Source organism: Martes martes (assembly GCF_963455335.1).
Source record: "Martes martes genome assembly, chromosome: 12".
Classification (NCBI taxonomy): Eukaryota; Metazoa; Chordata; class Mammalia; order Carnivora; family Mustelidae; genus Martes; species Martes martes.
Genome location: NC_137900.1, coordinates 61,897,095 through 61,923,205, shown reverse-complemented (window position 1 = coordinate 61,923,205; position 26,111 = coordinate 61,897,095). Strand labels below are relative to the sequence as shown.

The following is a 26,111-nucleotide window of genomic DNA, read 5'->3' as shown; positions in this document are numbered from 1 at the left end:
CTATATCTGAATGTATACCATATTTTTCTGAATGAGAAACTTGCTTAAATTTTTACCCAGGGCATTTTTAAAAAATGATTTTTGTCTTCAAAGTTATAAAGTCACATAACAACTGAACCCATTCTCTCTTCTGAACAGCCCAGGGTTATTGCCTATAAACCGGATTATAATTTCTAAGAGACAATGAGATAATTTCCTTCCAGTAGAGTACTTTTAAGATCCATTTTGCCTACAGTAACCCAATTCTAGTTCTCCCATATTCTAACCAAAATCTAGTGTCTTGCAAAAGAACATTAGCAAAATGTATCAAATGGAATACCTAAAAGGGAATATGTATATGCCAACCATGCTTTCATCTTTTTGGGTAGAATTCCATTTTTGAAAAAGCTTTTCATCTTTTACTTGTTATTCTGCTGGATTAACCAGGTAGGCCCCAAGTAGACACAATCTAATTATCTCTTAAAACTTTTTTCTTTTTTAAACCAAGTTGTAAAATTATTCTCTTTTCTAACCATCTGTCACAATTAAGGCTAATAATTGACAAAGACAAACACCTGCCACATCCTAAATATAGACTAACCATTTCCTTACACTGAAGAAGCAGTTATTTCCGGTGTTGATCTTTAGTGGTACCAGGCAATATGGGCTGAGAGGACTCACCATGGCAGAGAAGAAACAGAAGGGAAAGGGGACTAAATCATTATGGTAATTAACAGACTGACAAAAATCAAGGTTGAACCACACTTCTGAAAAATTCAATCACCATAGACTGAAATCAAACTTTTTCTTACAACATACTCAGACCACCTACTATCTCTAAAGTTTATTAAGTTATCATACTGAAGTGAAAGGAAACTTCAAATCAAAGGAATTTATTCATTATTTATAACTTCAAAAAAAATTTTTTTACCTCCGCGTCTTTGTCACTGATGAACCAACTTACAGCATCTTCTCCTACAAAACAAATAAAATGTTACTCAAATCTTGACACCTTGAAAGCACTTATATATTGACATTATTCAATTGGTCAGTATTGAAACTGGACCCCAAAGGTGTAGTGAGATATGTGAAATACTTCAACCTCTTATCTTGGCTCCATTATTACTTGTGTGGCTCTGAACAAATACTTAAATCTCTCTCTCTTTTTTTTAAATTATTTTTTAATACTCAACCTCTCTTAATCTCAGTATGTTACATGTGAAATTCATGGGAATCATATTTGCCCCATGTACCTAAAAAATACTGTGAGACAAATGAACTATGTGGAAATGCTCTGAAAATCATAAAGCTATAAATAAATTTAAAAAAAATCAGCGAAGAAACAAAAAACCCAGTAGCAGATGCAGAAAGAAATCTTATCTAAACTTCCTTTATCTGATTAAAGCAGAGCTTTATGAAAGTAAGCTGCACAGCACCCCCCATCCCCCCACCTAGGGTCTCTAGTCGGGGAAGTGACTGACTTTGGCTTCTAGGGCATTCCAAAAACACCAAGTTGTATAAACCAGCATCATTAAAACGTTCCGTCCTTTGAAGCCCTAAATACCTACAACCTTCAGTAGTCTAGTAAACAACCTAGCTGGTAAACCAAACTTTACCTCTGGCAACTGAGTTGAGTTGCTCATTCCTGAGCGCTCTTTCCTCCTGCTCATCTCTCTATCACTAGTTAGTTCACAAGCCTCCACCATTCAGACCCAAGAAGGCAGAGGAAAGGTTTTTGCCTTCCAATATCAGTTATTAACTATGCCCACTAGCTTCCCATTATAGTTGACTTTCACTGTAACATTTTTTTTAATATTTTATTTATTTATTTGACAGATGGAGGTCACAGAGAGGCAGGCAGAGAGAGAGGAGGAAGCAGGCTTCCTGCTGAGCAGAGAGCCTGATGCAGGGCTCGATCCCAGGACCCTGGGATCAAGACCTGAGCGGAAGACAGAGGCTTTAACCCACTGAGCCCCCCAGGCGCCCCTCACTGTAACATTTTTAAAAACTGGACTTTATGAATACAATCTTATGACTGGGGCTAGAAATTTAGCACCATATTTTATAACATCAAATAAAGTGAAATAAAACAACAAATAAGGAGACCAAATATCCAGAAACCGTGGACCAATCTGAAAATACAAGTGTAAAAACCTAGGGGCCTTGGAAGCTCTACATTCCTCTTTATCAGCTGTTTTCTTCTCTTTGCCCTTTGCAAATCGCTGCTATTCCTCTGGTCCACTCATGACCAGGAGCAGGGGACATATGACTAATGCAGAAGCTATGGTATCAACAAAGGATTGAAAGATTTTTTTTTTCTCCTTGAAGCAAAGTTAAGATTTCTTCCTTCCTCCTATCTATTCCTCTTCTCGATCTTGAAAACGCAAATCGAGCTTGACTCTTTGAAAGGAATTTTGAGGAGACATGAAGTAATCTACATTTTCCCAGGCCTACAGGAGTAAGTGTCTAGAGATACATTTTAAAATAAAATAGTTTTACTAAGAAAACCTAAAGGCTGCTTTATGAAAAGACCAATCCATAGGAGGGCAGAGATGCTGTGCAGATGATTATGTCCATTGTCAAGTTTGGAGGCTGCATCCATATACGGAGCGTGGAGAATACATTAAATAGTTGTGCGTCATCACCATCTACAACGGCCTTTCATTCGAAAGATCCATCTAAGGAGCATGCTCTGCTGTAAGTTTTAAAGCTGCCTTTTGTACCTCCATGTCCTTCATCTTTAAAATTCCAAATGACCACTAAAAATCACTTTAATTAAAAAACTGCCTTAATATTGTCTTTAAAAAAAAGAAAATAAAACCTAAAAACCAGTGAAATGCAAAATAGCAACTATCACCACCCCCAATTCCAAGTAAATTTACAGCTGAACAGAGAACAATGAGAAAAGGGGTCTGAGAGAGGAAGATCCGACCCCATTTAGATTGTTTCCACATTCCCGTGGAATTCAACAGTATTCCAGGTTGTATACTAACTCCTCAACAAGCTACAGTATACTCTCACTAGAGAAAATTTATTAAAAGGCACACGAAACAGGTTTCAATTACAGATGAATTCAGACTTCTCAGTGGTAAATGGGACAAAGACATCACCAGAAACACACGTGCCAATTCCTGGTGCTACCCAATGGCTCCAGTGTGGGTTCAATCTTGGTAATAGCAGCTGACTCCCACCCTTTCTCTATTATCTATCCTGTTTTCTTCTTAACTCCAAATCCCAAACTAATGGAAGCTTTGTTTAAGGACAACTCATTAGTATTTCTACAGGCAGCCAATTCTCCACTTTGTTAAACAAACTCCTGGTACTGGGCTTGGTAGAAACCTGGGTTCCAGTCTTAACCCTATCTCTTATTTGCTGTGTGGTGCTGGGCAGGTTATTGACCTTTACTGGGCCTGTATAATAATGGGTTGGGTTAAATGGCATCCATGGTACCATCTAGCACTAAGTTTCTATGATTCTCTTGAATTTTCATTCATTATTAAAATCAAATCCATTGTCCTCCAGGCCACTGCAAATGGCACAGGGTGTCTTCCCTTAAAGATAACTTCCCACAGGACCCAGAGCACTCTCTTCCATGTGTTTACCACCCCTTGCCATATAATATAAAATGGGATTACCCTTAAGTATAAAATTAGAATTGCCCTAAAGATGCCCAAGATTAACTCTTAGCTGCCTTAGAGCCTTGTCTTGCTAATTTCTGGGGCTGTGATTTTTTTCAAACTTCAGAATTGTAATCAAAGCAATAGCTGGTAACTCCTTCTTTGCATCAAATCAACTCAGTGCAACAAACATACTGAAATGTTACAACAAGCTTGTAATCAAAGCAATAGCTGGTAACTCCTTCTTTGCATCAAATCAACTCAGTGCAACAAACATACTGAAATGTTACAATAAGCAAGGCGCTATAGGGTGAACAAAGATGAATAAAAGCTTATAACTTAGTAAAGAAGACAAATGAAAGAAGAAAGGATTAAGAGAAGACCAAACAAAAATTCTACAGTAAATGTGGAGGAAGAATAGACAATGTCTACATTTAGAGGAAAAAGAGGAAAAAAAGTCACAGAAGACGGTTTTATAAAGAAAACTTTATTAAGTATAATTTACATATTATAAAATATACACATGTAAAAAATACAGTATGATGTATTTTGACAAATGTACACACCTGTGTAACCACCACTACAATCATATATGGCACATTTCCACCATTCCAAAATGCTACCTTGTGCATATCTGCAGTTGATCCTCTACCCCAGGGCAACCACTGATTTGCTTTCCATCACCACAGATTTGTTTTGCCTGTTCTAGGACTGTATATAAATAGCATCATGTATTATGTACCATTTTGTGTTGGGCTTCTTTCACTCTGATTATTTGTGAGATTATCTCTGTTGTTAGGTAGCGGTTCCCTTTTTATTGCTGAGCAGTATTCCAGGGTGGGATATAACAATTCGTTTAGCTGTTCATTTCCTGATAACAGGTTATTTCCAGTTTTGTGCAATTATAAATAAAGCAGCAATAAACATCCTAGTGAAAATCTTCCTTTTTAATTGACCTAAGCTTTCATTTTTGCTTTGGGAAAATACCCGGGAGTAGAATTACTGGATATGGTTAAGTGTATCTTTACCTTTAAATGAAACTGATAAATTTTTCCCAAGTGCTTCTGTCATTTCACATTCCCATCAGTAATGTATGAGAATTCCATAGTTTCCATAGAATTCCATAGTTTCATAATCTCACCAATACCGTCTTTTCAATTTTAGTCTTCGAATGTGTATGCAGTAATGCATTAGGATTTTAATGGGCGTTACTCTGATAACTAATGATGCTAAGCATCTTCATGTATTCATTGGCCATTTGTATATCTTCTTTCAAAAACTATTTGAGTTTTTAGCATTGATTGATTGTAGGCTACACGCCCAGTGTGGAGCCTAATATGGAGCCGGAACTCACAACCCTGAGATCAGGACCACCAGCGCTGAGATCAAGAGTCAGACACTTAACTGACTGAGCCTCCCAGGCACCCCTCAGCTTGTTTTTAAATTGAGTTGTTTTTTATTTTTTGAGAGTAGTGGGGGAGGTTGTCTTTCTTTGATCAAATTATAGGAGTCCTTCATATATTCTAGATACAAGTCTTTTATTAGACAACCGTTGGCAAATATTTTTCCCAGTGTGGCTTAGTTTTTTTCTTTTTAACAGAGTTCTCAGAAAAGCAAAACTAATGAATTTGACTTTTCCCTTTATGTTTTTCTATGTCCAGAGAAATTTCCCTTTGCAAAGTTACAAAAGCAAGCTCTTTTTATGTTTTCTTCTAAAATTCTATAGTTTTAGCTTTTTATGTTTAGTTATTACCCATTTCTCCCCATATGAATATCCTGTTGTTCCAGTATCACTTGTTGAAAAAAATACCCTTTCTTCATTGAATTGCCTTACCAATGTTGTTGAAAATCAACTGATCATATGCATGTGGGTCAATTTCTAGAAGTTCTAGAATGCTACAGGTCTATCATTATACCATATTAGAATTTACTTTAAAAACCAAAATCATGGAGAGTAGTTTTCCAACTTTTTTGTTCTTTTTCAGGATTGCTCTGGCTATCCTTTGATTTCCGTATAAATTTTAATTTGCCTTTTTTTTTTTTTAATCTTTAAAGTAAGCTCTACAGCCAATGTGAGGCTTGAACTTATGACAGACCCCAAGATTAAGAATCACAAAAGTGGGGCACCTGGGTGGCTCAGTGGGTTAAGCCTCTGCCTTCGGCTCAGGTCATGATCCCAGGGTCCTGGGATCGAGCCCCGCATCGGGCTCTCTGCTCAGCAGGGAGCCTGCTTCTCCCTTCCTATCTGCCTGCCTCTCTGCCTACTTGTGATTTCTCTCTCTGTCAAATAAAAAATTAAATTAAAAAAAAAAAAAGAATCACAAAAGTACTGACTAAATCAGCCAGGGGCCCTTGATTTCTGTGTAAATTTAAGAATATAATTTCTACCAAAAAAGCCTGATGAGATTTTGATTGATACTGTGCTACATCTATAGCTCAGCCTGGAAAGATATTTTTAAAATATCAAGTCTTCTAAAACATGAATATGGTGTATCTCTCCATTTACTTTTGTCTTTTTTTTCACAGCAATGTTTTATAGGTTTCTGTGAACAGGTTTTGCATATATTTTACTCAATTTATCCCTAAGTAGTTCATGTTTCTTCCTGCTACTGAAAAAAAAATTTAAATAACATTTAAATGAATTTTAAATTATTTTTTTAAATTTCATTTTTAAATTTCTGATTACAAGTTTATATTAATATAGTTGGTTTTTGTTTATTCACCTTGCATCCTGCAAATTTGCTAAATTCACTTAGCGCTTGAAGCTTTTTATAGATTCCTCCCAATTTTCTATATACCTTATATAGATACCAGGTGTAATACTCAGTATTTTAAGTGGTGACAGAAGATAATCTTTATTTTGTTTCAATAGGATGAAAAAATTCAATCTTTCTGAATTAAGCAAACTGTTTGCTGTAGATTTTTCATAACAGGTTGAGGAAATTCAAGAGAATTTCCTACCTTTCCTACTCTCCTGAGTTTTTAACAGGAGTATGTTTTAAATTTTATCATATGCCTGTTCTGTATCAACTGAGATAGCCCCATGGTTTTTCCTCTTTCTGTTAAAATGGTGAATGACAGGGTTTCATTTTCAAATAAACAAGCCTTGTATTACGGGATTAATACCATTTGGTTAGGATGTACTCTGCTTTACAACATACTATATAATACAATTTGTTAGTATTTTATTAAGAATTTTTACATATGTGTTCATGAAGGATATTGATTTACACTTTTCTCATAATGTCTTTGTCTGGTTTTGATTCTGGGGTAAAATTGGCTTTATAAGAGTTGAGAAGCATTGGGGAGAGTTTGTGCAGAACTGGTGTTACTTCTTCCTTAAATATCTGATAGAATTCACCAGTGAAGTCCGTTAGACTGTGGAGTTTTTCCTTGCTTTGAGCCAGGAATTTCACTTGCAGGGAGGTTCTAAAAACAGTAATGAAATAGTAATTCTACTTCTTTAGTAGGTATGGAGCTATTCACATCTTTTAGCTCTGCTTGGGCCCGTTTTGGTAATCTGCGACTTTGAAAGAATTCGTCTATTACTTCTGAATTGTTGAAATTATCAGCATAAATGTCCATAATAGACTCTTATTCTTTCCCTTTGATTTAGCTAATTTGTACTTAAGCTCATACGGTAAATTTTTTATCTCAAATACTGTGTATTTCAGTTCTACAAGATCCATTGGATTCTTTTTTTATATCTTCCATTTCTCTTATTATATTTCTTTTTCTTTAAACCTCAGTATATATTTTTAACAGCTGTTATAAAGTTCTTTCTGGTAACTTCATCATCTTTGTAATTTCTAGGTTTCTTTTATTTGACTGATTTTTCTCCTGGTTATGAGTGACACTGTCCTTCGTATGCACAGTAACTTTCTTCCTTGGATGCTAGTTATTGTAAATGGTAGTCTGTTGAATGTCTCCATTTTGTTTTCTTACTTTAAAGTGTTAGATTCTGTTTCGACAAGCAGTTATATAAACTTCAGATTAGCTTGACTCTTTTGAGCCCTTTAAAGCTTTGTCAGGGTAGGTCCACAGTACAGCTACTTTACTCTAGAGCTAATTCAGCCCTACCTAACTGAGAGATGTGTCTTCCAGGGTTTCTGTTAAACGTTGCAGGTATTCCATACTCTCTCTTCACTTTGGCGCAGCTTAGAGACAATAGGCTTTTGTCCACGTCTAGTGGCATTGGACCTATCTCTGCACAGATAGGAACACGGTATCCTTGGTGTTCATAGGCAAGCCTATGCAGATTTCTGGGGTTCTTTACCCCCGCAGCTCCTTCCCTCCAGTACTCTGCCCCACAAAGTGTAGATTCCTTAGCTTCTCCAAACTCTGATCTCAGCTTCTCATCTTAGTGAGGCTATAGTCCTGTGCGTGGGTCCCCTCTTTTGGCACCGTGATACAGGTGTCTAGGCAGAAATTAAGGCTGATTGTAGGGTGCACCTTGCTTGTTTCCATCATGAATCATGGCCCAGTACTGCCTGTTGTCTGTATTCACCTTTCCCTTTAAACCTCTGGGTATATTGAGAACAGCTGTTTTAAAGTCCTTTTCTGCTAATTTCATCATTTCTTGTCAAGGGGGCAAGGCTGATGTAAGTTTACACAATATAGCTGGAAGGGAAAGTCCTATATAGGATTTTAATAGATGGAGATGTGAAAGGACACCAGTAAAAAGCAAAGGTATACACAACAGAATGGCAGAGGTAAAAGGATATAGCAAACAATATAGTTTTATTGGAAGAGGGTATGGTAATTTCTTTATTAAGAATTGTCATAGACATTTATATATATATGAGAATACTAAGCATTAAATATTATTACTTATAGACACCTTTTACCTCAAACACATATGAAGACTTAATATTAAATCTATTCTTCCAACTAAGAAAATTTCCATGTCCTCTTGTGGTTTAATTTTAAATAGCTTTACTTTCTCCTGTGTGAGCTCTCCACAAGGAACAGCACAGCAGGCCTCTTTCTACCAGAGTAGTAATATTGAAGGCAGAAAGAGTAAAACAGTATTACAGTGTTCTCTGTAACACTTGACAACACCCAGAATACTTCATCTCTTCTGAAATAACTTTCGAAACAAAAAAAGCAACCCATAACCTTACACATATTTTACACATTTTCTCCCATTTCTGGAACTCTTCTGCTATCTTAATTACACACATGCACAAAGTTTCTCTATGATAATAAATGTAAGCATCTTTCATATTTATATGGTGACTCAGAGTTTATAAATTGTTTTAAATATACATTTTATCCCTAGTACCCTGTATGTTATGATTATACAAATACTCGCTTTTTTATGTGCGTACTTTCTACAAGAAATGGCAACTGGTGCTTTCTGTGAAAGGCAGTGCTAACGCAGCTATTTACCCATATGACTGCATTCAGTTTTCTTTTCTTTTCTTTTTTTTTTTTAAGATTTTTAATTTATTATTTGACAGGGAGAGACACAGTGAGAGAGGGAACACAAGGGGGTGGGGAGGGTGGGAGAGGGAAAGGGAGAGAGGCAGGCTTCCCGCTGAGTAAGGAGCCATATTTGGGGCTCGATCCCAGGATCCAAGTACTCCGGGATCACTGCCTGAGTTGAAGGCAGATGCTTAACGACTGAGCCACCTAGGCGCTCTGCATTCAGTTTTCAAAGGATTTAAGTTTGGACTAGATTTCTTAGGAGCAAAGCCAGTTCCCACTCTGCTTCAGTTACACTACCCTGCATTCTGGTGTTTGGGAATAGCTGAAGATCATTCCTTTGCTGAGAGCAGCCACAGACAATTATGGAGCTGGTTCTATCTTTTGGAGTAATATGACAGAAAACAGGAGTTAATTAAATGTATTCCAAAGATCACCAAAGATTACAGAAGGAGAAGGTACTACATATCCGGTTGGTTATTTGCAGTGCAGGTGCCAGGATCTAAGAAGAATCTTTTCCTGAGCCCAACACCCCTGTAGCTCCTTCTTATAAGGAAGCCAGAGATGCCTTATATTTTCTAGATATCCTAATTTCTAACACCTAAAATTATAAATCTCATTAGATTTCAGTGAAAAGGTACGTTATGTATGATTTTCTTAGCATACAATGGGCTTGAATTTAATATTCAGCAAATCAGATATAAAAAGTTATCTTCCCTACTGATTATTTAACAGTGCGAATGTGGGGCGCCTGGCTGGCTCAGTTGGTAGAGCCTGGGACTCTTGATCTCAAGGTTGTGAGTTCAAGCCCCATGCTGGATATGGAGCCTACTTAAAAAAAAAAAAAAGAATGTAAATGAGACTTTCCTCAATGTATAAAATGTTTTCATTTAATGTAGTATTGAGTTAATTTCAACAAATATTTACTGAATATCTCTCATGTAAAAGACAGCATAGGAAACGGAAAGATGACTAAGGCACAGTGCTTGCCCTCAAGGAACTTATTACAGAATAGTATGTGCATCTTTGGGCAAAACAACCTTAAAAGCATTACTGTGCTAAGAAAATAAACATGATAATTTCACTTTTTAAAACAGAAAGATGAGGGGTACCTGGGTGGCTCAGTCCTCTAAGTCTCTGCCTTTGGCTCAGGTCATGATCTCAGGGTCCTAGGACAGAGCCCCACACTGGGCTCCCCACTCAGGGGGAGTCTACTTCTCCCTCTGCCCTCTGCCCCTCCCCGAGTGTATGCTCTATCTCTCTCTCAAATAAATAAAATCTTGGGACGCCTGGGTGGCTCAGTTGGTTGGGCCGCTGCCTTCGGCTCAGGTCATGATCCCAGGGTCCTGGGATCGAGTCCCACATCGGGCTCCTTGCTCAGCAGGGAGCCTGCTTCTCTCGCTGCCTCTGCCTGCCTCTCTGCCTGCTTGTGTGTACTCTCTCTCTGACAAATAAATAAATAAAATCTTTTAAAAAAATAAATAAATAAATAAAATCTTTAAAAAAATAGATGATTAATCAAGTTTTAAAGATAAAAAGTCCACTATTATTGAGGGAACGGGTTATTTAACAAGAAATACTGAGTTCTACTAATGAGCAATTAACTTATGATGACTGTATCACCAAAATGGTCTTCTTTATAATTCTATGTAAGACCTTTAAGAAGTGTTTTCTCCCCCAAATAATCTGTGCATCTATAGACAGCTCATAACTGGGAACTAGGGCAAAAAAGACATTACTTGTTATATACCTGCAATTCCTAAGGAACCAAGATTTGGGGCCTTCATAGTATCCTCTCAATCGCAGGGTACAGACAAAACTCTGACTTGCATGAGATGGCATTTTTTTCACTCCTCTAAAACACAGTGAAATGGTCAGGAAAAGAAAGGAAAGTGGGGAAGGTTGTGAATAACACTCCCACCAGATAACCTGAGGTTAGATATTTTGGCAGTTATAGTATTAAAGGCAGATTAATACTACTACAATTCTGAATTTATTGCCCACATTCCCTTTCTACATACCTAATATTTTTTAAACTAAAAGGTCCTACTGTTTGTAAATTAACACTCCCGGTGCCTTGCCCTCTCTGTACTTTTGCTCATTTTATACCCTTGATCTCTAAAACTGTCTCCCTCTTTGCCCAGTTTTCCATTTAACCCGGTCCAATTTCCATGACTACAAATTCTAAACATCCTTTGAAGGCTGAGCTCCTCATAGCCAATGCATGTGGTTAATATTCAGTACTTCTCTCTCACTTGACCTCTGTGAGCATTTACAGTTCTCGTGGTTGATATAACAAAATACTTTCCTAGTTCTTAACCCCTTCACAGTTTCCTCTTCCTTCACGGGTTACTTGGTATGCTCTACTCTTTGCTCTCCTCATTCTAGATTCTTAGTCCCAGCTCATGTCATATGCGTCCATGGAGAGAACTCCCAAATCTGTCTCTCTAGACCAGATCTTTTCCTGAGTTCCTGATCTATTGGACATACAGATTAGACATCTTGCAGGTAACTCAAACTCATAATCATTAAAAATGAATTCTTCATTTTCTCCCCATTCCTTGCATTTCTGGCTCTTAAAAACAGACAAAAGTTCTTACATCTCCTCCTTGTATCTTCTATCTCAATAACTTGTCTCAATGTATTTTCAATATAAAAAACCTCAACTCCTCCTTCTCACCTTTGATATCATTACTTACCAAATCCCATAAATTCTCTCTCCACCACAGCCTCAGTACCATTACACTGGCCCACTGATACTTAAGTTTCTCAGCTAGATTATTAAAATAACTTCTGACTATCTCTAACACCACAACTCATTTTCCATTCCACTGTTACTGGAATCCTTTTGTTTTCTACAACATTAGTTTCAGGTGTACAATACAATGATTTGATATCTGTATATACTACGAATGGAATTTCTAAAATGGAAATATAAATACATTCTGAATGGTCCCTTGATGCCTACAGGACAAATTTAAAACTCCTCTGTATGCCACACAATGCCTTCCATGATTTCATCCTTACCTGTTTCTCTGGCTTCATCTTCCTGATCCCAGTGCTCCAGCTAAGCTTAATAATTTCCTCAATGTGTCCTGTTGTTTCTCTGCAACTATGCCTATGCACGTATTCCCTGGAACACAAGCCACTCCCAACTTCACAATATGGAACTAGGACTTGGTCTTCAAGTCACTAATCATGTGCTACCTCCTACAGTGAACTCTTCCCTGATAACCCTTCAAAAGCAAAAACAATCACTCTCAATTCTGTAACATCCCAAACTTTGACCATGTCATTTCTATCTTTGTATTTTCCAAAGCAGGATTGTTTAGTTATCAAAGGTACTTGGGTTTACTGAATCACTTAAATAACATTTCCTCTTCTGATTTCACTCTGGTGGAAGTATTTCCTCCCTCCCTAAAAATACCTTATTTATCTCTTAGGCTATTAAACACTTCTAAACCTTGTGTTAACAGCTATATTAATAAATATTTTACTTCCCTTACTACACTATAAGTTCTCCATGGACCTCTATGGACCATCTATTTCATCAACCTATCCAGTTACCAGCATGACATCTTGCATACTTTGAATTACATTAGAAAAAATAATTTAAAAAAAAAAGGGAAACATTAATATGCACACTTGTGTGAATAAACACTGTTCTGAACTGTGGGTAAATAAGCCAACAGCCAATTTCTTGGGTTGTCACTGTACATATATACAGGTTCAATAAGACAATTCTTGGGGAACCTGGCTGGCTGGTTCGGTAGAGCATGAGACTCTTTTTTTTTTTTTTTTTAATTTATTTATTTGACAGAGAGAGATCACAACTAGGCAGAGAGGCAGGCAGAGAGACAGGGAGCAGAGAGCCTGATGCGGGGCTCAATCCCAGGACCCTATCATGACCTGAGCCGAAGGCAGAGGCTTAACCAAGTCACCAAGGCACCCTAAGCATAAGACTCTTGATCTCACGGTTGTGAGTTCCAGCAAGTCCCATGTTGGGTATAGAGACTATAAATAAATAAAAACTAAAAAAAAAAAAAAGAGGATTCTCTGTGGCTAAAAAAACACCAGAAGATTTGCAATTTCTGTAGTAAAAAATTCTAGGAACTATAAAATACTTTAAAAATCACTGCTATTGAATAAAATCACTTGGTAGACACAGGATCCACCTGAAATATAACTGGACATTTATAAATAATCATACCTACACCTAGCCAGTGTTTATGGAATAAAGATCACAACGATGAAGCTGCCAGATATTTATGTCATATCCTATCCTGAGCCTAATTCCACTACACCAGATTTCCCCCTGGGATCTTCTCACTTTGGATAAGCAACTGAACCAGCCACAAATGAAGTTACTATTCCCAACTTCATCAGCAGCATCTGTTATTTCAACGGAAACTTTTGAAATACATACAATGCCACATGCAAATCCCCTGAGGCCTGAGCCACTTTATTCACTTGCATTCTTCTCAAACTGCTCTTTATTTCTGTCTCTTATTTATATCTTTCCATTTAACACTCGTCACAAAACCATTTTAAGTCATTAAAATTTTGCAGTGTTTAACTGCCATTAGTTTAAATAAAACAAATTTTAATAGAACAATTTGCAAGTTAGGCATCAAACTGTTCCTCTTATTTTAAATGATATTAAATTTACCAGAAACAAACTATATTTTTAAATGTGTATAAACGATAAATGGGGACTTAGCTCTTCTTTTTTTAGAGGTAGAGGAGGAAGAAGAAAGAGGAAATAAATACAGGTGCTTAGCACAGGGTTATACAGAGCTCTTGTAAAGTTATCTGTCACGTAAAGGCTTTTTGTATTACCTCCAAAGAAACACACAGACAGATAGAGCCACACACAGAGCATTCTCTCTCATCTCCCAATCCCTCCAAAAGATCTGTCAATGAAATCACCTGGTTAAGAAATACTTATTTGGAAATTGAAAAAAAACCCTTCATGTTAAACTAAGTGACAAAAAGAGAAAGGGAAAAATTATCAACAGAAACAGTTAATACCATAGGATTATGGGAGCTGTTTTCTCTTCTTTTAAAGATATCTACCATGGTGCTTGTTCCCCACGTCCACCCTCCCCTCCAAAAGGCAAAAAGGAAAATATAACATGGACACTTGAAATATTTGTAAAAGGACAAGCACATATAAAACACATTTAAATTCAATCAAGAGGCTACTTTAAAAAAGATACTGCCGGTTTCTAGAGAAGTCTTAAAGGCACCTGCATGGCTCAGCCAGGTATGTGTCTGCTTTGGGCTTAGATCAGATCCCAGGATCCTGGGATCAAATCCTGCATCGGGCTCCCTGCTCAGCAAGGAGTCTGCTTCTCCCTCTGCCCTTCACCCCACTGGTGCTCTCTCATGCGTGCCCTCTCTCAAATATATAAACAAAATCTTAAAAAAAAAAAAGACTTAAAGGCCATATAAATTTGGTATCTATGTCTTTCAGTCATCCTCCTAATTCTGTTTTACACTTCCTAGTCTCCTTCCTAAATCTTTTTTTGTTTTCTTTGCCTACCATTAACTTTGTGTGTAAGCACATGTGTTTTCTTCAACATCTGGTTCTTGGTACACTCCCTCCTTGGTAAAACAAGCCACTCCACAACAATTTATTTTTACTATTTGGGGGTGTGTGTGTGTGTGTCATATTTTCTTCAAATATTTCCCCAATCTTAAGACCACACATGTCCAGGCTTACGTTTATAACTGCTTACAGGATATACTACAAATGATTATAGTAGTCACTACAAACATAACACATCCGAAGAAAAACTCACCTTCACAACCACAATTGAAAATGGCTCAAATACTTTCTTCTCTGTTGTTTTAATGGCTCAAAACATAGATTTATTTTCATCTTAATCCAATGCTTTACTCTCATTATCCAAACAGGCCAGGTCTTACAATTCTACAGTATCTCCTTTAAAAATGTCTTTTTAAGCCAATATTCTGGTTTCCCTCCAATCATCACTGTTGGTCATCTCAAATCTAAGAGGTATCCCTGTGCCTTCAACTTCATTTGATACGTACCAGCTAGATTTTCTCTTTAAAGGGATAATGTCATAGTTTATTATTAATTTTTGTCAAAGTAACACATGCATATGGTTTTCAAAGCGCTAACACTAAGAAAGCATATAAGAAAAGAACAGCAGTTCTCTCCTCCCTATTCCAGCCCGCATTTCTCCAGGGGTAAACACCAAGTCTTTACCTCTTTCTTTTGGTATTCATCCAGATACTTCTAAATAATGTTTCTTCTGCTCCCTACAGATTTATCTATTTTTTAAATTTATTTTTATATAGGCTGCCTCAGTAGCTTGGTTGGTTAAGCATCTGCTTTCCGCTTAGGTCATGATCCTTGCATTGGGCTCCCTGCTCAGTGGGGGGCCTGCTTCTCCCTCTCCTCTTCACTCTTGCTCTCTCTTGCTATCTTTGTCTCTCTCTCAAATAAAGAAATAAAACCTTTAATTTTTTTGTTTTAATTTATATTAGAGAGACACAGAGTGAGCAAGCTGGGAGAGGGGCAGAGGAAGAGGAAGAGAATCTCAAGCAGACTCCCCAATGAGTCCTAAGAGGGGCTCAATCCCAGGACCCTGACATAATTACCTGAGCCTAAATCAAGAGTCAGACAGCTTAACCAGTTGAGCCACCACCCAGGTGCCCCTGGATTTATCTATTTTAAATATTCGTACAAAATTCTTAACAAAGTAAAAGAGTAGATTTACTTTTCTTATAACATTCTATCTAACATTTCTTCTCCCTCCATTCCCTTTCTCAGGTTAAGATAATACTCATCTTATGACCATGTAGTAGTATATTGTTTCCTCTCTTATACGATGCTTTAATTTTCCTGTACTAGTTTTTTCATTTACTTGGCCTGAAAGTCTACTAACTACCATGCTAGCTACTAGCACTTTGTCTCTCCGAAAGGTCAACTTTTAGTCCTCCTGTTATCTCCAGGATTAGGGAAGTACTTGTTCATTATGTGCCTGCTGCATTATAATAGCCATCACCAATCATAAGGGTCCAACGGACCCATTTAATAACTTAAGGTATCTCACAAATAATTTACAGAGAAATAAAGAGGTAATGAATAACAATTTTATTAGAAATCCTAATAAGAATTTAAACATGGCAAAGCAAAATTTTAATCTCATATAGTCCTGTTTTTGAAGCTAAATACAGAAATGGGCAACTTCTTGAAAGATAACCAACCACTCATTGACTACCATCTATGAATTTGAAACATATCCATTTTGTAAATACTAAACCAGATCTCAAATACATCTCTTCTTTGCTCCACAGTTGCAAAAACACTTTCACTTTTCAACTTATAAAACACAAATTAAGAACGATTACTCCAATAGTTTTCTTTTTATTCGTTTCTGTATCACCTATTCCCTTCTAGTTACTCCTGCATACACATTTGCCTTCAGTGACTGTCCACTTGACACAAACCATATCAAAGATATTTTGGTATACAAATACCATAAAATATGAAAGAAAACAGTCATATGTCTTTTTATCAAAGCAGTATGGTACAGATTCTCATCATAAAATATGTGGTAAAGAACTTCCTGCTGAATGACTAAGTAGATGAGAATACCCTATTTCCTTTTTTTTTTTTTTGTATTTAGAAATACATTCATTCATCAATTCTTAAGTTTGAGAAAATTCATCTATAATATTCTCTGAAAAAAATCACAGTCTGAGACTTAACTTAAAAGTCCAAGTTCATCACATCATGAAAGTCTAGGTACTACCATCTGTCTCCTTGCATTTATGTTCTGATTGATTTAATGGCTGTGAAATGTCTTCCTCTGTCAATTTTCTTCTACTTGCCATTTGGGGCAGAAAATGTAAAATTCTGAATTCTCAACTTGGTTCAATGAAAGATTAAAAAAGGTGGTGTTTCCAGACTTCTTTTATACATTCTTGAAAGATAATGTAATACTTTGGACAACACAGTAAGAAGGATGATGATGAAGAAGACTTACTTCACTATTATCCTTCTACGCAATTCCATCATCTGTTTTCTTATTATTTTAGTGTTTTTTAGCATAGCTGGGAATAACTGATGAGTAATGATAAAACTAGTCTTAGGATGATGAAATAGTAAAATGTTTCAAAGTATGGCAAAAATAAGATCACTAGGATCCCATGATGGATCTTAGATTTATAAAAGATCCAATGGACCTATACAGTAAATCTGAGAGAGTTTATTTCTATTAAGAAAAGTAAATTCTCTCTCTGTTCTCTGGAAGACTTCTAAGAAAGAATAAAAGTAATGAAATATGAATTTTTAGAAACGCAAAAAAAAAAAAAAGCCCAAAACCCTAAACTAAAATAGGGTGTAATAAGCCTGACCGTATAGAGGGTTAAACTAAACTTATGATTATTCCAACTCTTACCATTCATTCAACAAGTATTTCCTGAGCTACTTCCATATTCCACCATTCTAGGTCCTCAGGATATATCAATGAACAAATAGAGATTGTTGCCTTTGGAGAACTTTTTTTGTTCTAGTTATGTGGGGGTGGAGGGAGACAATAAACAAAACATAAAAAATAAGTAAATGATATGTGCTAGCAGTAGTAGGTGCTTTGGAAAAAAGAAATACAGAGCAGGATAATGGGAACTGGTATTGTTGGGCAGAAGTTACAACTTTACCTAAGGTAGGTAGAGTACACTGCACTTAAGCAAAAACTTAAAGATCAGGGAAGTTAGCCATGCACTTCTGGGGAAGAGCATCCCAGGTGGTAGGAACAGCAAAAGCAAAGTCCTTAAGGTAGAAATATTTCTGATGTGTTTGAGAAACAGCAGGGGGCCAGTGTGGCTACAGCAGAGTAAATAAGGTGAAGGTGAGGTCTAAGAAGTACAGAATATCAGATTATGAAGGGCCCTGTAGGCATTATGAGAATTCTTGCTTTTATTCTGAGTGAAATGGGAAGTCAACGGAGGGCTCTGAAGCAGAGAGAGCCGTTAGGTGCAAGAATTCTATCAACCAATGATAAAACCTCTGACCAGGATGGTAGCAGTGGATGTACTAAGAAGTGGAAGAATCATGAACATATTCTAAAGGTAAAGCCAACAAGACTTTCTGATGAATTAGATAGAGAAAACAGAGTCAGAGAATGACTCCCAAGGTTTTTGACTTGAGCAACTAGGCAGATAGAGTTAATGCAACTGAAAACTGTACCCAAACATGTTTTAGGGGAAAGAGGAATTCAATTTTGGACACATTGGATTTGTGGTATCAGATGATGTTGAGGAAGATTTTTGTCTTATGTTAAGAAGACAAATCTGTGGCACCTGGGCAGCTCAGTCGGTTAAGCATCTGCCTTTGGCTTAGGTCATGACCCCTAATGGAGCCCTGAGTTGGGCTCCCTGCTCAGTGGGGAGTCTGTTTTTCCCTCTCCATCTGCCCCTCTTCCCCACTCATCCTCTCTCTCTCGCTTGTTCTCTCTTGCAAGTAAATAAATAAAATCTTAAAAAAAAAAAAAAAAAGATCTGAACTAGAACTATATACTTGCCAATTGCGGCATGGAGATCGTGTTTAGAACAAGACTAGGTGACAGTACCAAGGGACTGAGTATAGGGAAAGAAGAAAGAGGAGCAAGGACTAGGAAGGATGAAGCATTGAGGAACAACTCGACTGAACCAAAGAGAATTGGAGGAGACAAACTAGAGACAATAAATATAGACAACTGTTTGAGTATTCTAACCACAACAGAAATATTCACTTATAACTTGGAGCCCTATTACCTTAAAATGCCTACCTTCTAACGTGGTACCAGATGACTCAGTATATAAGGGAGAATTTGAATATTGCATGGAAAACAAGCCCCATAAGCTATTCAAGTTTCAATTTAGCTCCAGAAAGATTACTGACAGAATTGTCTTTAAAACCAAAACACAGGGCGTCTGGGTGGCTCAGTAGGTTAAAGCCTCTGCCTTCAGCTCAGGTCATGATCTCAGGGTCCTGGGATCAAGCCCTGCATCGAGCTCTCTGCTCAGTGGCGAGCCTGCTTCCCCCTCTCTCTCTGCCTGCCTCTCTGCCTACTTGTGATCTCTATCTGATGAATAAATAAAATCTTAAAAAAAAAAACAACACAAATACTTACAGACAAAACACAAATACGAATGTACCTACGATTATTACTCAAAGATAAGATTGCCATAGAACAAGCAAGAAGTTACGGAGAATCAGAAATTATAACTTTAAACTTGGACATTCAAAGGAAAACAGATTTAAAAAAAAAACTCATCCTAGTTGCCGGTATACTTTTATACAAATGCTCATCTTGATTTTTGAGGAAATTAATTTTAATGTGTAATACCTTCAGATAAAATATATGTAATATATACAGAATGTTCCTTTTAAATCCCCACCAAGAGACCATTTTAGAGGAAGAAAATCAAGACTGGGGGTGCCTGGGTGGCTCAGTAGGTTAAGTGGCTGCCTTTGGCTCAGGTCATGATCTCAGGGTCCTGGGATCCAGCCCCACTTCAGGCCCCTTGCTCAGCAAGGAGCCTGCTCCTTTCTCTCTGTCCCTCCCCCATCGTGCTCATGTGCTCTTTCAAATAGATAAAATCTTAAAAAAAAATTAAGACTGTTTTTACACTCGTATCACAGACAAAAAAGATGAGATTTATGTGTTTTTCATTTTTTTTTTTAAGTAGGCTCCACAAGGTCTGACTTCATGACCCTGAGATCAAGACCTGAGCTAATATCAAAAGCTGGCTGCTTAGCTGGCGCAGCCACTCTGGAAAACAGCATGGAGGTTCCTTAAAAAGTTGAAAATAGAGCTACCCTACGACCCAGCAATCGCATTACTGGGTATTTACCCTAAAGATACAAACGTAGTGATCCGAAGGGGCATGTGCACCCGGATGTTTATAGCAGCAATGTCCACAATAGCCAAACTATGGAAAGAATCTGGATGTCCATCAACAGATGATGGATAAAGAAGAGGTGGTATATATACACAATGGAATACTATGCAAGCATCAAAAGAAATGAAATCTTGCCATTTGCCACGACGTGGATAGAACTAGAGGGTATTATGCTGAGTGAAATAAGTCAATCAGAGAAAGACAAGTATCATATGATCTCCCTGATATGGGGAAGTTAAGAGGCCATTGGGGGGTTTGGGGGGTAGGAAAGGAATAAATGGAACAAGATGGGATCGGGAGGGAGACAAACCATAAGAGACTCTTAATCTCACAAAACAAACTGAGGGTTGCTGGGGGAGGGGGGGTAGGGAGAGGGTGGTTGAATTACGGACATTGGGGAAGGTATGTGCTATGGTGAGTGCTGTGAAGTGTAAACCTGGTGATTCACAGACCTGTACCCCTGGGGCTAAAAATACATTATATGTTAATAAATAAATAAATAAATAAAAAGAGAAAAAAAGATTAAAAAAAAAAAAGAGTTGTCTGCTTAACTGGATGAGCCACCCAGCTGTCCCAAGGTTTATGTGAATTTTTAAATTATTTGTTAATGTCACAAAGCTGGCTGACTGGAAGCTCACTTCCAAACCATGCTCTTAACCAATACGCTATCCTCACCTCTACATTATTTTTATCAATAGTCTCCCATTTGTCTATAATGAAGTTGTTATGGAAAATCTCCACAATATTATTTTTTATGTAGACATGGCAACTACTACTAATGAAACAAGCTGTTGAATTTCAAATTGCACTTTTCCACTTTTAACATAGGATTCTGATATGAACAATGGTATTATCTGAAGAGCAGAGTTAATCTTCTATTTAGAGAGAATCTTGACTGAGGTTGACTGAGGTTTCACAAAAATAATGTCTTAGCTTTCTAATTATTTAACTCAAGTCTATAATAGGGGTCAGGAACTATTTTCTTCCTCTCTCCAATGTATTTCTATCACCTTGCATGGTGTCTGGCACATAGGAACTCAATTAATATTACTGAATGAGTGAAACTGGAAGAATTAAGTGATTTCCTAAAAAAGATGTCAGTTGGGGGTGCGTGGGTGGCTCAGTCAGTAAAGCCTCTGACTCTTGGTTTCTGCTCAGATCATGATTTCAGGGTTCTGAGATCAAGCCCTACAACAGCAGGGGAGTCTGTTTGAGATTCTCTCCCTCTCCTCTGCCCCCTTCCCCAACTCATGTGCACGCATTCTCCCTCTCTCAAATAAGAAATAAAATCTTAAAAAAAAAAAAAAAAGATGTCAGTTGTTTTTACTGATCTTTAAAAATAAATTAGCATCTATCTACTGCATTGGCTAGCTATTCTATTTATGTAAGCATCAACTAATGAGTATTTGATTCACAGCTTATTTAGCTAGAATCGTAAAACAATTTTGATTTTCAAAAAATAACATCTAAGAATAATGTAGATCTTCATAGACCATATGGAATATCCCATCAGCTCTACTCCCCCAAATCCTGCTCTTAACTTACAATGCTATAAGCTATCTGCAGTAGGACCAATACTGAAAAATAAGAGAGGAATGAGAAAAGATAGGAACGGACAGGAGTGAAAGAGACAAGAAAAAGTCAGGAAACAGAATAAGAAAAAAGAAATAAAGAAATGATATTTTTCCCCAGCTTTATTGAGGTATAATTGACAAATAACAGGGAAATGATTTTTAAAGTACTATCCCAGAACAAAGGAGAGGCAGTTTATTGTACAAGTAAACACTAGATATGAATTGAGACCTAGGTTCTTCCAAAATATACTGAATAACATTGTACTAATCATTTTCTCTCTCTAGATTTCAATTTCTCATCTGTAAGTATGAATCTAGCCCCTACATGATTTTTAAAACAAACTCCTATCCTGCCCCCATTCCTCCCACATCCCGGCCCAGGAACCAACTCGAATGGTACCTGTTCTTTCCAAGTCCCTAGACAGAAACCTATCACTCTATATTATTTTCTCTCTGAATTCTAGTGTTTTACAAAATCTGTACAAGCTCCTATCCACACTACAGAGAAAGATGCCCTTAAGAAACTTCTGGTAACAAAAGTTTCAAATAACAGAGGAAGGGCTTTTTAAAAAAAAATAAATCCTAAATTTGTAAATAGAAATATAAAGTAGCAATGTATGTGAAATATTTGTTAGATACGTAAATACTTAATGCCCTCTGGGAATATACAATACCCTCCACCTCAGAAAAAGACTATGACTATTTATAATCCCTATGCAGTAGGCACTATTGAGGCCTACCAGGCAGGGTTAAAGCTGGATTTTCAACAAGGCTCACAAGTCCTGAGGTTAAATACACATGAATTAAGGATGTTTAATCCAACTCAAGATACCATCTTTTCATATTTAAAGCAGCTTCCCTTAAACAGGAAAAATACAAAATACATGAGCTGCCCCCGACAGTAAAGCTCCTGCAGAGGTAATATAAAGGTCTGTTTTTTTAACCATTTAAACTCATACTGTGTTTACTCTCACTTCCAATACATACAATAGGTCCTCCTAAAACCAAAATACTTTTATGGCGCAAAAAAGCTTTGAAAACGAAACAAAACAAAAAAATTTAACAAATTTAAAAATGTAACAAACACCACTGCTTAAATATAATTAGGACCAGCTACATAAAATGAGAGAAAGGTACAGGTTTTTTGGGGCGTGTGCATAAACACACATAAATCTGTATACACAAAGAGAAATAAAACAGTTAAACAGTTTCTACCTGTTTTTGTGTACTGTCTTTCAGATATTGTTCCCCTAAAGTCTTGGCCTCTGTTGCTGTCTAACTTGAATTCACAAAACTCAATGGCTCGTGGTTTTCAAAGCTTAGGGCTACGTTTGCAGAACAAAGTCGCTTTCTCTCTCTCTCTCTTTTTTTGGTGGGTACAAGTATGGGGACCACAGGAACAGTTAAATTCATGGCATGGCTGGTCTACCACACAGTCGGGGGAATTCTTTAAATAGAGCCTGTCACTCTCTTGGCCCATCAATGGGATTTCCTTCTCAAACTGCTGATTCGTTCAGGTACACAACAGAGGAAATTTCAGTTAACCTTTGTTTCACCCCAGGGAAAAATCTGTCTGAAAGTATAAAATGAATAGATTAAAAAAAAAAAAATAAGCAGCTCAGCCACAGGGCCATTCTCCCAGTGTTCACTGCAGCTTAAGTGAAACAGTAAAAAGGGACAGTGGAATGTTTCATTCCCAGTGGAAAATTCAAGCACAATCTATAACTTGGGAATCTAGCAGGTTACAGTTTATTTGATGACTAAACCAATCCAACTGTCCCTTCTGTTTAATAAACCTAAAAGTTCCCCTTCTGATAATTTTATATGAGTCAGAATTATTTTTCTCTTGTATCTCCATTACTACTACTATAATCTGACTGAGGTGTCTGTAACACAATTATATTCTCAAATTTCTAAACAACAACAAAAAAGTAACTCTCAGGAATATTCTCAAATAAAAGTAGTAATGGGGACAGGGGGAAAGTGGGGATAGAATAAATCAGAGAGCTCTGTTAAATTCTGTTATTAATTTCAAAATAAAAATTCAGGTGGGGAGAGACAACAAAAAGGAGCTCACTTTTCCATCATAAAGTTGTTTTTAAACAATGGGAATATCTGGATATGCTACAATTAGATTGAGTCATGTAAAATCTTGGAATGGGGAGTAAAAATTTGTTTTTCCTTGAAATCAAGGCAATTTATATGCTTTTTTTTTTGGAGTGACAAATACAAATTTTAGGATATGGTAGATAAACACTGGCTATCTAGTCTTTACTTCTCCCAAATGATTTCTGAACCCCAGCGAACAGAAAAATCATTGTACCATCCATACTTTTTATACATATTATCATATTACAACTCATATAATATTGACTGCAAGGAGCTAGGGCAGCTTTTAGAATAATAGCAAGATGCATTTTGCCTCTGGGACCAATGTCATTTTCATAAGAAAAAAAAAATTCAAGGTCTTCTTGCTTAATTTTATCAACTTTTATTTTGTGGTAAAATATATACAACCTAGTACTTTCCACTTAAACCATATTTAAGTGTACAGCTCAGTGGCATTAAGTACATTCATATTATTGTGCAACTATCACCAACATCCAGCTCCAGAACTTTCTTCATCTTGCAAAACTGAAACTCTATACCCACCAAATAATATTTTACCAACTTCTGATGCAGAACTTACAAGGTACATTCTTTTTTTTTTTTTTTAAGATTTTATTTATTTATTTCACAGACAGAGATCACAAGTAGGCAGAGAGGCAGGCAGAGAGAGAGGAGGAAGCAGGCTCCCTGCCGAGCAGAAAGCCCAATGCGGGGCTCGATCCCAGGACCCCGGGATCATGACCTGAGCCAAAGGCAGAGGCTTTAATCCACTGAGCCACCCAGGCACCCCTAAAAGGTACATTCTTGATTCACTGACAAGGTCTCACAAAGTCCTGAAAGTGGAGCTGATGCTGGCACTATCATTTTATTCTGAAGAGACTGAAAGATACTTATCAGGCAAGCTTGCTCAAAAGGCTTAAGACAAGAGGAGAAGCTTGCAAATTGGGAAGAGGCTGGAACTCTGTGACCTTATGAGTCATACAGGGCAGCAGGGACAAAGTGCATGTCTTCATTAAAATGCAAGACTTAAATGCAGATTATTAACGAATATTTACCAATATTTGCATATTTTAATAAACAAAGAAGGTCATAATTCAGCTCTTTTGTGACAGAGTCCTCTGGGCATCCTTAGGCTAGGAAACAGAACCTGTTAGGTAAGTACATTGGTTACCAGGACCTGAGGGAAAATCATTACTAAATGAATACCTGCTCAAGTTAGTGTTTATAGTCACGCTTAAATACTTCCTTGCTTTAGTAAATTCTAGCCCTCAAAAGCATTTCAATACTGTAAAACTCCATAACAAACAGTGTAAAATTAAGTATGCCTTTCAAAATGAGACTAATTACAATTACATTTAGTAAAAGATGTATTTAAGGACCTAAGTAATATTTTGCAGTTTTCTCCTTGAAAATGTTTTCTGTACCAGCTTCAAACCATACACAAATAGAATAGCCCCTTCCCCATCTATATTTAACTGATTATAGTTACTGTCTTCCACAGAAACAAAAATGTCAATTTGCTCTGTTCCTTGTTTTTAGGACAGGATTTCGAATAAGAAATCCTCTAAAATACACATACCAAAACACTGAAAACGAAGATAAAATAATTATTTTAAGAAATACCAGATTAAAAGTATATGGGTTAAAATTGGCAGGAATGCTTAGAAGAGAGTACAATGAGAAAAGACTCCGAAATCATCCATAGAGAAGACTAAATGAATAATAATGATATAGAGAAGTAACAAAACTTTGAACAGTCTAGGTCATAAAATCCAAATAAACAGGTGATAAAAATTTAAGATAGAACTCAATGTAGATTCCTGAGCCAGGCTGAGATGGGACTGAAGACAGAGGAGATGAGGCAGTTGATGGAGATGGTGGTACAGAGAAAGAGTCCAGCAAAGGGAAGAAACTGAAAGCCTTTTTAGATGTTCCACATAGGCTGGAAAAGAATGCATATTCTACAGCTATTGGTTTTGTGATATATAAATGTCAATTAGGTCAAAGTGGGTGACTATTACCCTGATCTCCTATGTCCTTATTGATTTTTTTATATCTAGTATTTCTATAAATTACTGAGAAAGGGGTAGGTATTAAAATCTGCAATTATGATTGTGGACTTCTCTTTCTTTCTTTAATCCTGTCCAGTTTGTCTATTTTGAAGGTCTGTTTGATTCTTATGCCTTTCCTGACTACCTGATCCTTTAATCTCTCTTAAGTATCCTTGTTTATCTCTGGTACTACTCTGTCTCGAAGTCTACTTACCTGATATTAACATATCATGTTAATTGAACCACTCCAGTTTTCATAAGCCTATTACTCTTTGCATGTTTTATCTTTTCCATCCTTAAAATTTTTCTCATCTTTGGTTTTCATCAATTTGACTATGAGTCTCTTGAATATGTACAATTTTATCTTTTATCAACTTGAGCTCTCTCCCATTATCTCTTTAAATATATTATCCCCTTTTTCTTTCTCCTCTCCT

The 26,111-nt window shown here is 36.8% G+C and overlaps 1 protein-coding gene across 1 annotated transcript in view; it reads right to left on the bottom strand.

Moving 5' to 3' along the window:
- The window catches only part of ZCCHC7 (zinc finger CCHC-type containing 7), a 248,900-nt gene that overhangs the window by 55,192 nt on the left and 167,597 nt on the right, over positions 1 to 26,111 (bottom strand). The window contains exon 3 of the mRNA XM_080820404.1: positions 911 to 954. Within this exon, the coding sequence (XP_080676530.1) occupies positions 911 to 954 (44 nt within the window). The remainder of the gene's footprint in view (positions 1 to 910; positions 955 to 26,111) is intronic.